At 44.0% G+C, this 15485-nt stretch overlaps 1 protein-coding gene across 2 annotated transcripts in view; it reads right to left on the bottom strand.

The window, feature by feature from the left end:
• The window catches only part of TOM1 (target of myb1 membrane trafficking protein), a 28266-nt gene extending 12921 nt beyond the window's left edge, over positions 1–15345 (bottom strand). For both annotated transcript variants that reach the window (XM_054988585.1, XM_054988586.1), the window contains exons 1-9: positions 15247–15345; positions 6695–6779; positions 4763–4841; positions 3584–3733; positions 2755–2889; positions 1554–1700; positions 757–873; positions 386–519; positions 239–272 (exon numbers count right to left, since the gene is read on the bottom strand). In XM_054988585.1, the coding sequence (XP_054844560.1) occupies positions 239–272; positions 386–519; positions 757–873; positions 1554–1700; positions 2755–2889; positions 3584–3733; positions 4763–4841; positions 6695–6779; positions 15247–15298 (933 nt within the window). In that variant the 5' untranslated portion in view covers positions 15299–15345. The remainder of the gene's footprint in view (positions 1–238; positions 273–385; positions 520–756; positions 874–1553; positions 1701–2754; positions 2890–3583; positions 3734–4762; positions 4842–6694; positions 6780–15246) is intronic.
• Between the last annotated feature and the right edge of the window lie 140 nt (positions 15346–15485).

The raw sequence follows: 15485 nt of genomic DNA, 5'->3' as shown, positions 1-15485 counted from the left end.
ATATTCACAAAAGAATACTTCCACCAGAACAACATCCCTAAACCTCATCAGCTGTTTGGGAATAATGGAAGAAACCTGCATGTGTGTAACATGAAAAAACTTGAAATGATTACATTAAGAACCGTACTCTGGCTTTAAAATGTCACAACAGCAATGATAAATTCTGCCTTATCATCTTAATCAGCATACATGAGAAGACATTATTAGCATGCTTTAGTGGGAAAGAGTGCTGAGTCACCTTAGTGGGCTGTCCAGATCGGAGCCGTTCAAACCTATAAGTATAAGAAAAAGAAGATGAACTTCAGTGGAAGAAGAAGGACTGCTTTGGTTATGGGAGGGCTGGGGGGGGGAAAGTAGGAGAAGGGGGAAGAGGACTCGGGAGTACCGTTCATGACGCAGGAAAACGTTGTTGAGGTTATCATTGACAATGAGCAGCTCCTCTGTTAGCTGTTCATTGAGGATACGGGGGATCAACTCCAGAACACGCTGCTGCATCGCTTTACACGTCCGGTTCAGTTCCTACCCGCAGCAAAAAAATGTAAATGATCAACAAATGAGCCAAGGAAATTAGTTAAGAAGTGGCAGCAAGGAGCCACCCAGGGCTAAAAATCCATTCCTAACCAACAGACCAAGGGCACGATGCAAGTAAGCTGGCTGGCTGAAATGAAACCCATCTGTGCACTCACTTGGGTGAGCCATATCAAGTCACAAGGCCACAGAGTCTGCTAGCAGACAGATGCTCTGGAAATTCCCTACCTGGAGTAGTTCAAGGTCAGAGGTTTCAGCCTGTCCTGGCACCAGCTCCGTCAGCATCTCGGACATCACCTTCACATTCCCATTCACTACTTCCAGCTCGCTACGTAGTTTCCCAATCTGAAAGCCCAAACAAACTTGTTAAACCCAGCTGGGCTTTCTCTTGGCTACAAAAGAAGATCAGAAGACACAGAAGGCTGGGCTGTGTGAACATGTGATGGTGGCTTAGGCTGTCAGACCGTCGCTACAGCTTGTCCACTGTTATCTGTTTTGTCTCTCAGTGGATCTTCTCCAGACACTCAAACAGAAGTCCCTCTCTTTTTAACTTACTACCTGATATCCTCACCCTAAAAATGCTATGGATTGAACTTGGGAGCTTCTGCGAGGAAAGCATGTGATATGATGGGCAGAGGTTGCCTCCTATTGCTGTCACGGCTGCCTCGGTGGCTGCCAGCACCACTGGACCTTGGCTTGCTCCTGGCCAGAGGTGGCCCTCCAGGTCGTCAGCCCACCAGGAACTTTCTGAGTAAGTTAAAAAGCCTCCCCACCTCTGACTGAGGAAAGCCCAAACATTTGCTGATTTACTTTACTTAGAGCCCACCTTTCTTGCTGAGACTCAAGGAAGATTACAACATATAAAAACGGTGCAATCAGACAGCGTAAGTCACCCAATGAACCACGAAGGAGCTGGGGCTTGCTTTATGAAGCAATCTCCTTTACGCGTGCAGAGCTGAACAGATGACAAAATAGGACACCTTTCAGACAGATTCTACTGCAAGAAAATTGTTATAGACTTTTACCTGTTCTGGAGTGGGTGTGATGGGGGCTTCGGCTGAAGTTCCTGGAGCTCCTGGCAGGGACACAGGGTGCAGGAGAGACTCCACTGTCTGAGGGGGATCCACTGCTGGAGAATTCTGCCCTGGTGGGGAATCTGAGGCATATACGGTCTAGAGAGGAATCCACAAAAGGGTAAGGAAAATGGCTCCGTAACAGGCGAAAAATGCACAGGAAATCTGGACACAAAGAATTCATCCAGCAGTGTTTCAGGTAAATTATTTCTCTCGTTATATGCCATTTTCTGCTTTCTTGGCCTATAAATGTTCTTTGGACAGACCTTTTATACTTTCCAAAGAAAACTGCACTCATGGCTACACAGCCCAACCAAGGGTCCCACTATCTGGGCAGCAACTATAGAAATGCACAGCCAATGCCTTTCCATGGGCAGTGAGGAATGTGGCGAGATGAGAATCCTCGTTTCAGTTTTACAAGTAAGCAGCGCGTTGCTAATCCTTGTGATGGAAAAACTGGTACCAACCCAGCGATTTCAGTTCAGAAATGAAAGGCAGACTTTAATGAGGTGTAGGGTGGTGAGGAGGCAAGAATCCTGAATGCTGCATAGGCTTTGTTAATACACAGTGTCTATTTTACTCAGATTTTAATCCATCCCCTTTGAAAAGAAGCTTGACATTCTACTTACACAAGCCCTTTTCCTTTTTCATGTTATGTCTAATAAACTTTCCCCCTTAAAGTTTATTATTTATAGGGAATAAATATGATTGGACCAGAACAGAAATAAAGAACTGGGCAATATTTTAATTTTAACAAACACTAAACATAGCATCCATGAAAAAGTTGATACCTTTCCAAGAATCCCAATCTTTCTCCATTTACAGTGAAATCCTAAGCAGAGTTACTCCACTCTAAGCCCATTGATTTCAATGGGCTTAGACTGCAGCAACTCTAGGATTTCACTGTTAGTGAATTAGTGCAAGAAAAAAAATATTACCTTTGAAATCAATAGAAGTGTATACATTACTGTTGAAAATGTTTGAAACATGAGTAATTTGTTTATGAGCAATTTGGTAACATAGACTCCAGAGTCCCTTTCTGTATATTTGGGTGTTCAAATAAATATCTCTGGTCCCCCAGTCTTTCCCATTCTAGTTTTATAATAGCCACAAACCTTAAAGACATTCCCTGCAGAAGAGACATAAACCTTACCCTCTGTGGTGTATGGATGGGTGACAGCATATCCAAGTCAGTCATGGGAAACTCCAGACCTTTCCTCCTCAGGTCTTCATATACAGCTACCACTCCCGTCAGGTCAGGTGAGCTGCGGAATGCATCTGCCCAGGACTGGTGAAAACAGGAAAAGGTTTACAATTTTAAGTGTTACAATGTACACTGTGACCCTCCTGAAAAATAACGTGGATGGTGTAAATGTTGCTGTTCTGTAGCAGCACAAGAAAAGAGCAGCATGTGGTTTTGACATAGAAGGCAGGTTCCTAGAAAATGTTAAGTTTTCTTTCTTTTTCTTTTTTTTAAAGCAAGATTCTAGTCTTTCTGAATCAGAAAATATATGGAAAATATGAGCAATGCCTATGGAAATCTGAAGAACCAAAGAATGAGATTTCCCTTCTTGCCCTTCCCCCGGACAGGCAACACTAGAATGAATGATACAAAATAGAAAAAAACTGCAGGGCATGTTATGCAAAACAGGAGATATATTATTACAAACTGAGCAAATGTGTATTATATACTAGTCACAAAATTCAACTTTTTTTGAGACAGAATGTTGGATTCTTTTTAGCACAGAGCATATTTAGTCCATTAAATAACCCAGGTGTACATCACAGCCTAGGTTCAGACTCAAAGTAGTTACTGGTGGAGTCAGAGCTTCATAACTGGTCCTCATTTGTCACTCATAGTGCAGAGCTTAATTAGAAGCACACTGAGAGGCACAAAAAATTGCACCTTTGGGGTAACTTAATTTGAATATTCGCCATTGAAGTGAGAACTGTACAGCTGCAGGAAATCTAAGTGCACTCACCTGTATGAGTGTCAAAACTTTGTCATGCACAATAGCAGGTGGATTGTTTTTTGGGAGGATGGTTCTGACCAGCACACCTTCTACAAAGTCCTGGCTAGAAACTAGCACATGGAAACGGTGCCCACAGTTCTTGACACATGTCTCAAGGACCTACAGAGACAAACAAGATGTCAGTGGGGAGAGGCAGAGGCTTTTGGCTCCCTACTGCTTTCCATCATGATTACAGAGAAAAATGCAAATTTACATACCCTTTACCCCTCTCCCTGCCTAACAGAAAGTATCAGACCCTGCACTGCAAAAGGTTTAACATATGAGCCTTCAGGGAAAGGGCAGTGACTCAGTGGTACAGCACACAGAAGATCGCAGAATCAGTTTCCAGCAGTCCCAGTTAAAGGGTAGCAGGCAGTGGATGCTGGGAGAGAACTTTCTGTGCCTGAGACCATTACAAGATGCTTCCAGTCAGAAGAGACAATCCTGAGAAAGTTGGACCATTGATCTAACTTGGTATATATTCTTATATAAGGTAGCAAATACAGACAGGCACAAGTTTAGAGCCTATCAAATTTGGTCAGGATAATTGCTGCTTTGTCAACCCCTGTATTTCTACTTCCTTTCCTCTCATTACATATTTCTTATAATCTTTTGGTGCTTTCCCACTGCTTAATCCAAGATTAAAATTCCACTTTGGAGACTGTGCCTCTTGTCCAGAAGCAACCCGGTTCTAGAATGGCTTGCCTTTCACCCAACAGCCACAAAAAGAGAAAGAGAAAAGGGTCCCAACAAAGCCAATTACCACCAAGGGCAAGATGCCCTAGGAACCCAATAAATCAATAAATTATTTACTCAAAATATTATTATTCGTGTCTTGCTCACCATGTGAATAAAAGATATACAATCAGTCAAATATTTACAATGTGTACATATACAATTACATAAATACACACATATGTCCCATAATAGCTGCAAAGAGACAATGATAATTCTATAACTTCCTATACAAATTTGCTGGAGTAATGACAGTTCTTGGAATGATTCTTCCTTTCACCCAGCTAATGAAGACAACTGAACGGCACTAAGTGAAACTCACTCCCACCCAACAGCTATTAAGAAACAAAGAAGACTGAAAAAAGCAATGTTTATGTTGCTCTGTGTTACTAAGAAAGGACCCAGACTACTCACTGTCAAAGCCAGCATCACCTCGTGGAAGTTCTTATTCCCTACAATCCTTTTCTTTATGGCTCGAAAGGCATCTTTGGGCCTGAATGCAGATTAAAAGAGCGTTGGTACTGGCATGGAGGCAAAACATATGGCTGCAATTTACCTGTCAATAGTGAGCTTTAATCCCTCAGTAATATTTTGGAGTCTTGCAACTAACCAAACAACCTAAGCTTGCTCCTCCCTGAATGCCAAAAGCAAAAATTTCTACAGCCATAAATTTAATTTGCTTTAATCAGAGACACAAGTGCATACATCCCACAAGAATGTGAAAAGTAAGAAAACACAGGAGACACAGAAACGGAGAACACGTGCGAGAAAAGGCATTACTGGTGAATGTACCCTAACAGAGCTAAATCTTATGATGTTGGCTGGTGTGAGGAAAGATTAATATGTACAGCATGCCAGAAAGGGACAAGGGACAGGTTGTTCGGACAAGGAGAGAGCAAAATATAAAACAGCCTATCCACAGAAGAATGTCTTTTTCCAAAGTTTATTCTATAATCTTGGGATAAGCGCCACTGCTATATCTAGAGCAGAATAGGGCATGTACTACCTGTTGCCTGCTATGGAAAATGGAAGCAAGGCAAACCATAATGCTTTCTTAGCACATTTACAACTCTCTCAATGCCTGAAACATTACTGGATAACTTAAGAACTTGCTTGCATCTGGAAAGCAGACATCTCTGCATTACTTTTTGTTGGATGAGGTGGTGGAATGAAACACACTGCAGTATACGAAATGAGAAGTAGAGCTGGGATAATAAAACAGATGTGGCTTGGGTGCTATTAAGAATACCAGAGATGCAGGACAGTATCCAGCCAGGAAATGCTCCTAGATAAGCCCCACTGAAGAGCACACAAGGCTCTTGTACAGGTTCCAATCACTCTGTAAGACTTGAAAAAGAGGATGTTGTGTGTTGTGTGCATGTGGATTTTGCCCTACTTTATTTAGCATGTCTGCCCGCCTTCCCTTTTTTCCCCAGGCACCAAAATGTCTTGGGCAGACTCTGCGCAAAACACGATGAAGGGCAGACATGAAACTTGATTACCAGATACAACATCGTCTCTGTCCCTTTCAGCATTCAAAGTGCTTCATCTCATCCATCTTCACAATAAATTTAGTCTGGGAGATACGAAGTGGCCTTGGGAAAGTCACGGAACCCAGAGCTAATTTAAGATGGGAATCCATTGTCCCCTGGGTCTAAGTAAAATATATGAGCAATAGACCAGATGTGCAATATGGAGCTGTATGCTGCCAAGAGATCAATTGTGGGGGGTCGGGGGGGGGGGGCAGAAATATGCTAAGTTGGACAGATAGTGAGACCAAGATGCAGGGCTGGAGCAGAAACAGAAGGGCTGCAAGGCAAGAATGAGATATTTTTGAAAGAAACAAATGACTTGGCTTCAGATTTTACATGAATGAGAGGTACTTAGAGGTTTTCCTTATTTTCCTCTGTGGGGGCACAGTTCCAGCCACGTAACCACAGCTTTGCATTCCATGGAGTGCCACTCCTAGCACATGCTGTTCCTGCCTTTACTGAGGACACCAGCTAGCCCACTGCAAATTATTTATAGGATTCAACATCAATGGGGTTGGCATTCCTCAGGTTTCTGGATAGGCCAGTGCTGTGTTGCCTAGCATATGGGTGTGTGAGCAGAGAAGATCAGGGGATGAGGTAGAAATTTCACTTTCTCTCCTGGTTCATCTCTTTTGATTTTACTGTATTATTAATGTTCCTAAGAAAAGAACTTCAGCTGAAATTGGATATAATCAGAGGATTTCCCAGTCGTTAATATGGAGCCTACATAACAGGATATGTTCACAGGTGTGTCAGTGGACACATCCAAGCATACAGATAATGTCACCTGTCCTAGCAGTATCAGCTACCTTACCCTTCCTCTGTCTCATTAATGATGTCACAAATCTCCATGTTGAGGGCCCAGTCTTCACTTTGCAGGGAGCCATCAGTAGCTTTCTCTAAAGAAAGAAAAAAAATTAAACAGCTAATAATATCCCCCAAAACATGATGAGGCATTCTTAGAGCATTCTTAGAGCACAGGTGGTGGTAAGTTTATAAATATATACCTGCTTTCTAAGGACTAGTTCACAAAGTAGGCCTAAAAAGAGCCGCTAAGTGGTCAAAAAACTCTGGCTGCTTGTGGCAGCTGCTGCTTGCGATGGGTGTTACCATTAGCCACAGTGCCCCTTGCCAGCTCTCTTCCCAGGCCTCTGCTTGCCCACCCTAACCCTCCAGGGACACAAAGACTCAGCACCAGAGAAGAACAAGGAAGATCTTGTTATTACTCTTTATTGCTACAAAAAGAGTAGCATCCATGGGATACTGCAGTGAAGCTCTTTGTGACAATCACCAGGAGTGCAAACTCCAAGTATAGAGAAGCTACACACTGGAAATAGTCATCCCCTATCTTTTTTGTTTGTTCGTTCGTTTAAAGTTTAAAACCTTTTTACCCCATCTTTCTTCCAAGATGCTCAGGGCTGTGTACCTCATTCTCCCCTCCCCCATTTTACCCTCATGACAACTGTGTGAGGTAAATGAGGCTGGAAGAGTGACTGACCCGAAATCACCAAGCAAGCTTCATAGCTGAGTGGAATGTGCACCCTAGTCTTCCAGGTCCTGTTCTGGCTCTCCAACTGCTATACCACACAGGCTCGACTCCTCAGCACCCTGCTTCTGAATTTCCTGTGTGACCTCAGGCCACTCATACACTCACAGGACCATTATGGGGATAAAAACGGAGAAGAAGAGAACTACACCACTTTGGGTCTCCACTGGGGAGAAGGGTGGACTAAATAAATAATAAATCAATAATAAATACAGTCCCAGAAGCCATCTGGCTGGTTGAAACAGTGCTGAAATAGCTGGTCCTTTTTATAGTCTTAAGACTACTACCACAGAGATCCCATCAGTGACTGCCCTTCCAGGAGATAGAGAGTGATTCCGCACACGTTGGATAATGCACTTCCAATCCTCTTTATAGATCATTTAGAATGAATTTTTTCATGTGCGGAACAAAAAATCCATCTCAAACGATTGATAAAGTGCATTGAAAGTGCATTATCCAACGTGTGCGGAATCAGCCAATGAGTGGCAGCTCACTTCAGAGGCATACTTTGGGATACCACTGAAATGCGGTAGATTGTCAGTGGCTTAGTTTATTATTAAGTAAGGGGGGAAATCTATATGTTCTGACTCAGGGATCAAAGTATCTTGAGCTCATTCTGCTCCTGCCAGAATGTATTAGTTATTTCATTTTTAGAAGGTTCATCAGAGGAATTATCAGAAGAGACATCAACATTTGCAGAACGGGTAGCAGAATCAAGCAAAGGCCAATCCAGTCTTTATCTGTAAGCATCCCCATTCAGTTAGCAGTTCCTGCACTAGCCAGGATTGTTCTCACGGCAAAAGTACTGAACAACAAGCTGTTATTTCAAGCATTACCAGAGTCCCCACCCTGTAATCGGTACAGCCTCACCCCCTCTGGCAAGCAGATCGAGTCAGCCCAAGCAGGAGGATGGTCAACTTTCAAAGGAAAAATGGAAAGCAGGACAGCAGGGAGCGTACAAAATAACAAGCTATAGGGAAGAGGAGAACTGAGAGAGCAACTCAATCCATTGTTCATGGTAGCATTTGCAAGACTTGCAGCAGCCAATGGAGAGACAGAGATTGCCAGAGATTTAATCTGGTAACACAGGTAGGGTTGCTACCTGTTTTTCCTGGCAACGCTTCTACACCTTTCATAGCTGCACAAGCCGAAATAAGACACTTCCTACCTTTCCCACTGCCATATGAGAACAGGATGAAAAGCTTTCCCTGTTTAATTTCTAAACATTTTACACAAGAATTGGAGAGATTGACTTCTTTAGCTCCCCCCACACACATATGCACTTTGAAAGAATAGCTAAGGATGTCAGCTCAAATGAGTTGATAAGGAGTGCTGAACATTCTCTGTACCAAAAAGGCTTGGCAACAGTGGGCTCTGCTGAGTGGTCCTGTGCCTTGTAAAAGTCTAGAGAGTGAAAATATCCAGAGCTGTTGAATACCGCAGCTAGTGAAGTTACTGGAATTCTCCATGGTTCAGAAGCTGGCAACCTTAGAGCCAAATTGTTGTTTAAAAAATCAAAATGCATGCTCTTCCCTTTAATCCTAGGTGTGTAGTTACTCACAGACAGGGCTGGCGCCACCATTGAGGCGGTGAGGCGGGCGCCGGAGGGGGTGCCGGGGGCGGAGGCACGCACCATGGAGCTGGCGTGCCTGGCGCTGGCCAGCCCCGCACCGCCACCAACATGCCCCCGGCCAGGTGCAGCAGCCATGGGCCAGGCACGGCAGGCGTCCAGGGTGGCGCACGGAACCTCCCAGCCACCCGCCACGCCCGATTGGGAGCGCAGGCAGCCTCCGTGCACAGTCTCAGCCACCCGCCAGCCAATGGGGCCGGCTTGCTGCATGATGACGTCATCATGCAGTGACGTCATCACGCAGTCCGGGGGGGGGCGCACACATAGGGGCAGCTGCGGGCACCAGAAACCCTGGCGCCGCCCCAGCTCACAGACACACCCAATGAGGTAACATGATAGATACAAAGTGCCCAAGATGGGTATGAAGTGCCACTGAGTGACAACTGAGGGGGAAAGGAAGAACCAAGCTCTTATGTACAGCAAATGCAAAGTGGTATTTATTTTAATCAGAACATTTATATTCTATCTTTCTACTATGTTTAGCACTTAAAGTGACTTTTAATCTTCAAAGCCCTTTACAATCTGGGATCTTGCAAATCTAGTTAGCCTTTAAGGCGCTACTGAACACCAAATTTAAAATTTCATCATGACAAATTCCATATAAGACTGCTCCCTCCAGTGTAAACCAGATCCAGGCATTCGTCAAATACAGGCCTACATAAAAAGCATGTTACAGGAGACTAATCTAGATGTTACCAAGCTATGCAGAATTAACAGTGAAACGGCCACAACTGGCAAACTAACATCATCGGTGAAAAGCATTCCATCCTTGCTACGTCACCATTAGATAGCATTCAGTGGCAGCCTCTTCCTACTCTTTGGCAACTGCTGTTCAATCTCAATGGATGCCACAGGCTACCCAAAAGAAAAAAAAACATTTATTTATTGCATTTTTACATTGCCCTTTCTCCAAGAGGTCCAGGGTGGTATGGATGGTGGCTCTGGCTTGAGATAGGCTGAGAGACAGCAAAGAGAACCCAGTGAGCTTTACTGCTGGCCTAAAAGGGGAATCCTGCTCCTCCCCATTGGTAACGCTGTACGGACTATGCTGTATTGACACTCTGGAGTCAGCAGACAGCAACAGCAGAAACCATTATTCATTATACACTCAAAGGAACTCAGTTATTACTTCACACTTTCTAGGGATGAACTATGGCCCAGAAAGCAGGTTATGAGCTAAAGCTGTGGTTCAAATTAAACCCTGCTCAAGCCCCTACCCAGTGATGAGGGAGGGTGTCTCTCTACCAGCTCCATTTTTACTCTGACTGTGTTCTATAGAATCTTTGCTAACCCTTGCTCCAATGCAAAGGGGATTCTGTCAAGGTTCCAAACCATTTACTTTACAGAAAGGAATGCAAACAAGCTGCATATTTGAATTGTTTGCTGAATGTCCAAGCCGTTGATCATAGTGATTTACAATGTAATCTTTCCTGAGTCTAAGTGAGAAAGGCAGACTATAAATAAAACTATAAAAGAAAGAAAGAGAGAGAGAGAGAGAGAGAGAGAGAGAGAGAGAGAGAGAGAGAGAGAGAGAGAGAGAGAGAGAATTCTTCCAGCTGCCTGGAAAAGCTCATATATAAGAAACAGAAAATTCCAATGGAAATAGCCAAATGGCTATAATACTAGAAAAAGTTGCTATAATAGGATCCAATTGCACCCTGACTAGCAACAGTGAAAGGAGAAAATATTGCCAGTCAGGGCTCATTTCGAGGGGGAACACACAAGAATGCAGTTCCGGCAGTTCCCCAAAGAGGTCACATGTCAGGTAGCCCCGCCCACCTGACTCTCAGCCATTTTGGGCCCGTTTTGGCCAGGATTGGGTCCAAAACAGCCAGAATAGGTGGTGCCAGGGGGTGTGGCATATGCAAATCAGTCATACTAATGACACACTTCCGGTGATGGCAAGAGGCATGGCGTATTTTAATGAGTTATGCTAATGAGTTATGCTAATTAGTTCCTCCAGCTCTTTTTCTACGAAATGACCCCTGTTGCCAGTACTTCACTGCATAGTACATGGACATGGAAACCAGAGTGGAGAGCAATGGAAGGGAGCATACAGTAGGAGAAGAATGCGATTAAGAAAGAATGGCAAAGGAACCACCTGACAAAAGTATAAGCAGGGTTTGGTGTCATGTACATCAGAAGTAAAACCTAAATTCTGCTTTCAGAATAGGGTTGCCAGGTCCAGGTTGGGAAATTCCTGGAGATTTTGGGGGTGGAGCTTGGAAAGAGTAGAGTTTGGGGAGGGGAGAGGCATTAGTGGGGTATAATGCCATACAGGCTGATTCCGCACACATTGGATAATGCACTTTCAATGCACTTTATCCATCGTTTGAGGTGGATTTTTGGTTCCGCACACGAAAAAATCCGTCCCAAATGATCTATAAAGAGGACTGGAAGCGCATTATCCAACGTGTGCGGAATCAGCCACAGTCTACCCTCTAAAGCAGCCATTTTTTCCAGGAAAACTGATCTCTATGGCCCGGAGATCTGTTGTAATTCCGGGAGATCTCCAGCCACCACCTGGAGGCTTGCAACCCTATTTCAAAATAAAATGTGTATACCTGGGTAATGTAACTGAAGATGACAGAGAAACAGGAACTACATATGGAGACCAAGAGCAAGGATTAGAATTAGCTTGAAGAATGTAGAGTATCAGGATGTGACCTGTGCCACTGCTAAGGAAGGTGCAGGGAAGGGTAGTACAACTTGGAACTGAGATCAAGGCCCAGCTCGGGAAGAAGGAGGGCTCCATCAGATTGCTGGGAGCAGAGTAACTGTTTTTCTCCTCTCTGATGGCCAGGGAACAAGACATATTTCCCAAGGGGCAATTACTCAGTTCTGCCAACCCTTAATTTAAAATAATTTAGGTAAAGCTAAATTCATAGATTATAATTTAAAGTATATTATTACTTTAGGTTATTTTGTAATAATTGATGATAAAAAGTTTTTTAAAAAGATATAGCAGTAAAAAAACTCTTTTCCAGATCCAAGCAGATTTTATCTTATCATCATTACTAATTCCACTTTCTTTGGAAACTGTTGATCAAATTGAAAAAATATGGGCACCTCTCCCAAAAGACCACCCAGGTTCAGCTGGATGAGGCAAGGGAAAAGGTACACGACACCCTGTTTGACAATCTGATTTGAGTCTAGATCAGGGGGTTTCAATGTTTGATAGTGAGCCCACCTACATAAATAAACTGAAAATCTATAACATGCCATTCAAGTATAGCTGGGTTATATCACAACTCTCATTCTTGGTCGTGGTGTACAATGAACAGATGAACAAGATAAAAAACAGGGACAGGAAAGCAGAACTACCTGCAGCCACTTGGAGAGAACCTTAAAACAAAGGGCTGCCCTTCATAACATCCCTTCCGCTCTCACACAAAAGATGAGGGGCACACAGCTACTGAGAGTGCTGAGTCACCATCTGCCTCCTGATCCAAGCAATGCAGAATATTGGGAGAGGGAGGTCAAGTGGAGACTATATTTGACTCAGCAATTGCTTTCACCACTTTAGGAAAGTGCACCACACTCTGTTAGAACCTCTGGTGTAATTCTAGTTCATTCTACAGGTCTCTTGCGTCACTCTGCCTGCACATTTAAAGATCAGGTTTTTCCCCTCTTTCACTGTACATGAAGACTATTGCTTCAAAGGGCTAGACTTTCATAACCTCTCCCAACTACCTAAACAATGCTTCTTATTTTCATAAATCCATGGGCTGGATCTTGAAGTTAGTGATGCTTTAGTCAGTTTACATTTTAAAAAGGGGAGAGGGGAGGAAATCCTGGACTTTACTCCTTTGATGAAGCTGTTCAGAAACACAAAGGCTATTCACTGGTCACATGCAAGATCTAGATGCCAGGCTCAACTATAGGAGCTGTAATTAGAACCATCCACACTTCTTGAAATCTAACCCAGGCCAGCATGACTTCTGCACAGAAGGGCGATTTGACAGCAGGCAAGCAGGCATGACTTCCACTGGCCCACAAATATTCCAAATGGTAGGGTTATCAGACAAAAGAATTAAAGACTAAACCCAGCTGGCAACTTGAAAATTCCAAGCTGACATGTGTAAGCATCTCTAGCAAACTTCAAAGTCAGTTTAGAAGGGTGTTAGACTGCCTCCCGGGTGTGGTGATGATACTAGCAATGTGTAACATAACATTGAAGCATTATGTTTTACAGGCTGGTCAGGTTATTTCAGATTTCAGGGGGTTCTAGTATGCTGTGAAATGGAAGTGTTTACTATGGATTTTTGAAAGAATAGTGACATGGATTGTATTAGTGCAAATTTTCAGCAAGATTAAGAGTGAACATCAGGGACTAAACCCCTGATATTTTTATAAGCAATTTATATGCCTCCCCTGAATTAGATATTGATTTTAAATTGGCTTTTCAAACTACAGTATCTGGTTTACAGAGGGGTTTGTCTCACAAACATTACTTATACAGAAACACAGAAATGTTTCATTCAATTGATTAACTGATTAATCATCAGAAACAACTGGGAGATGGCTCCAACAGGCAAAGTTGCTTTGAATAGGAACAAAGGTTCATGATCATCCATTGCAATTTTTGCGGTATGAGAGTTAGAGATCTTCTAGTACAAATTTCAGACTGCAAACCTATGCACAGGTGTTTAGAAGCAGATCTTACTAAACAAAATGGGACATCTGAGTGAATATGCACAGGATTGGGCTTCCTGCATAGGACTGGGTGTGACCAAGGCAAGCTAAATCATGATGGCCACTACAGTCAGAAGAGAATGGCTATAACATATTCCAGCTCTTGTTCCAGCTTCCAAGCTCTGCACTATCCTTCCTTAATCAATTACTATCACAAGGCTGCTCACCATTTGACCAAATGAACAGAAAGTGTACTGCTTTAACCAGTCAGCAACCATAGTCTGCTCTCAACCGTGCATGATTATTAATTCAACCACTGACACTGATTCACCAGGGCATTACTACAGATTCACATAGGAATTAGTAGGCTGCCATTATTGTATATAGAGGAACAAAGTACTCTAAACGAATCCCTGATGACCAATAGAGAGGAATGACAATGACTAGAATATTCCATTACTACCCAGTTGTTAAATTAATAGTCTTGGATTGCCAGGAATTTCCAGTGACTCCACCCAATATATGTGGATTTTGTGTTATAAGGCCACATGGGAAGGTCTTATGCGAACTAGGGCAGGATGAAATGAGGAAGGAGTCGGATCTACTGAAGCAACAGGTGAGTCACCGGGGCCTGCTTTAGTCAATTAAGCCACCAATGCATGCACTTTTACAAAACACAAAAGCCAGTATTCTCCTTGGAAGCTAAGAGCAGCTCTGAAGTGAACATACAGCCCCCTCTTTGCATGCAAATCCTGAGATCAGAAAGAACGAGGACCAGAAAACTATAATGTTCCTTGAGGCTCTTGCCCATTAAAAAAGTACTCTGCTGCAGAAACCAATGGATGGAATTCCTCTGTAATCAACTACACTCCCCCAGAGTGTAGATTTAGTGGTTCACTAATTACCATCAGAAACTTGTTTTTCCTATTCCAAAAACAAAGATTTCAGAGGGATTTTTCGGATTAGCTTTGTCACCCTTAGGGCTCTGATCATCCATTCGTTTCCCTGGAAACCCACTTTGAGAAGTCAGTCAAGCGTGTGAGGCAACCCTCTATGAACAAACTTTGTTGCAACAAGTGTTACTTCCTCCTCGCCACAACGGAGGCAACAGCGGTACCACTTCAAGATCATCCTAAATTCCCGGAGATTCTGTTTTGAATCACAGCCAGAGTGAGAAGCAATTGACGCTCCCGTTCCTCCAAGGGGGCGTGGCACTAGTTCAACAGGGGGCGCTGCCCCTTTAAGTACACAAACTTTTTCCTAGCTTCGAGACCCCTCCCCACCTCAGGATTGGTTTAGGAGGGCAGCTCCCAAGAGCCCACCTCCCTCCCCGCTTCCTATTGGCTTGTGCTGTTTGTCAGTCAAAACAACACCGCGCTTCGGTTGGCTCCAGGAATCATTATGCCCGCCCCCAAGGACTATAAGCCCCGCCTACCGCGCAGCCCCTTCACCTGAGGGAGAAACTCAAGTGAAGAAAAAGGAGTGAGGATGTTGGGGGAGGGGGGGAGTAAAACCTGGGAACGAGGACTACGACGGCGAAGTCTGGCGGCCTTACCGATACGCTGGCCCACAGGAGAGCTGAAAGGGTTGCCCAAGAGAAACTCCATCGCCGCCTCTACAGCTCAGCCGAGATCAGCTGACGCAGCCGTGAGAGCGCGTCACGTGATCTGGTCGTCCCCGAGCTGGGCGTGCCTCCGGCCCCCCGTTTGTGACGTCACCTCTCAGGGCGTTCTAAGCCGAATTGAAAGGGCGGCGCGATCGGGGGCGGCAGGGGAAGGGTCACGCTGAGCCCTC

This window comes from Eublepharis macularius, chromosome 9 (assembly GCF_028583425.1).
Source record: "Eublepharis macularius isolate TG4126 chromosome 9, MPM_Emac_v1.0, whole genome shotgun sequence".
NCBI classification, from domain to species: domain Eukaryota; kingdom Metazoa; phylum Chordata; class Lepidosauria; order Squamata; family Eublepharidae; genus Eublepharis; species Eublepharis macularius.
Note: the sequence above shows the minus strand (reverse complement) of the source record. Positions and strands in the feature narration are given on the sequence as shown.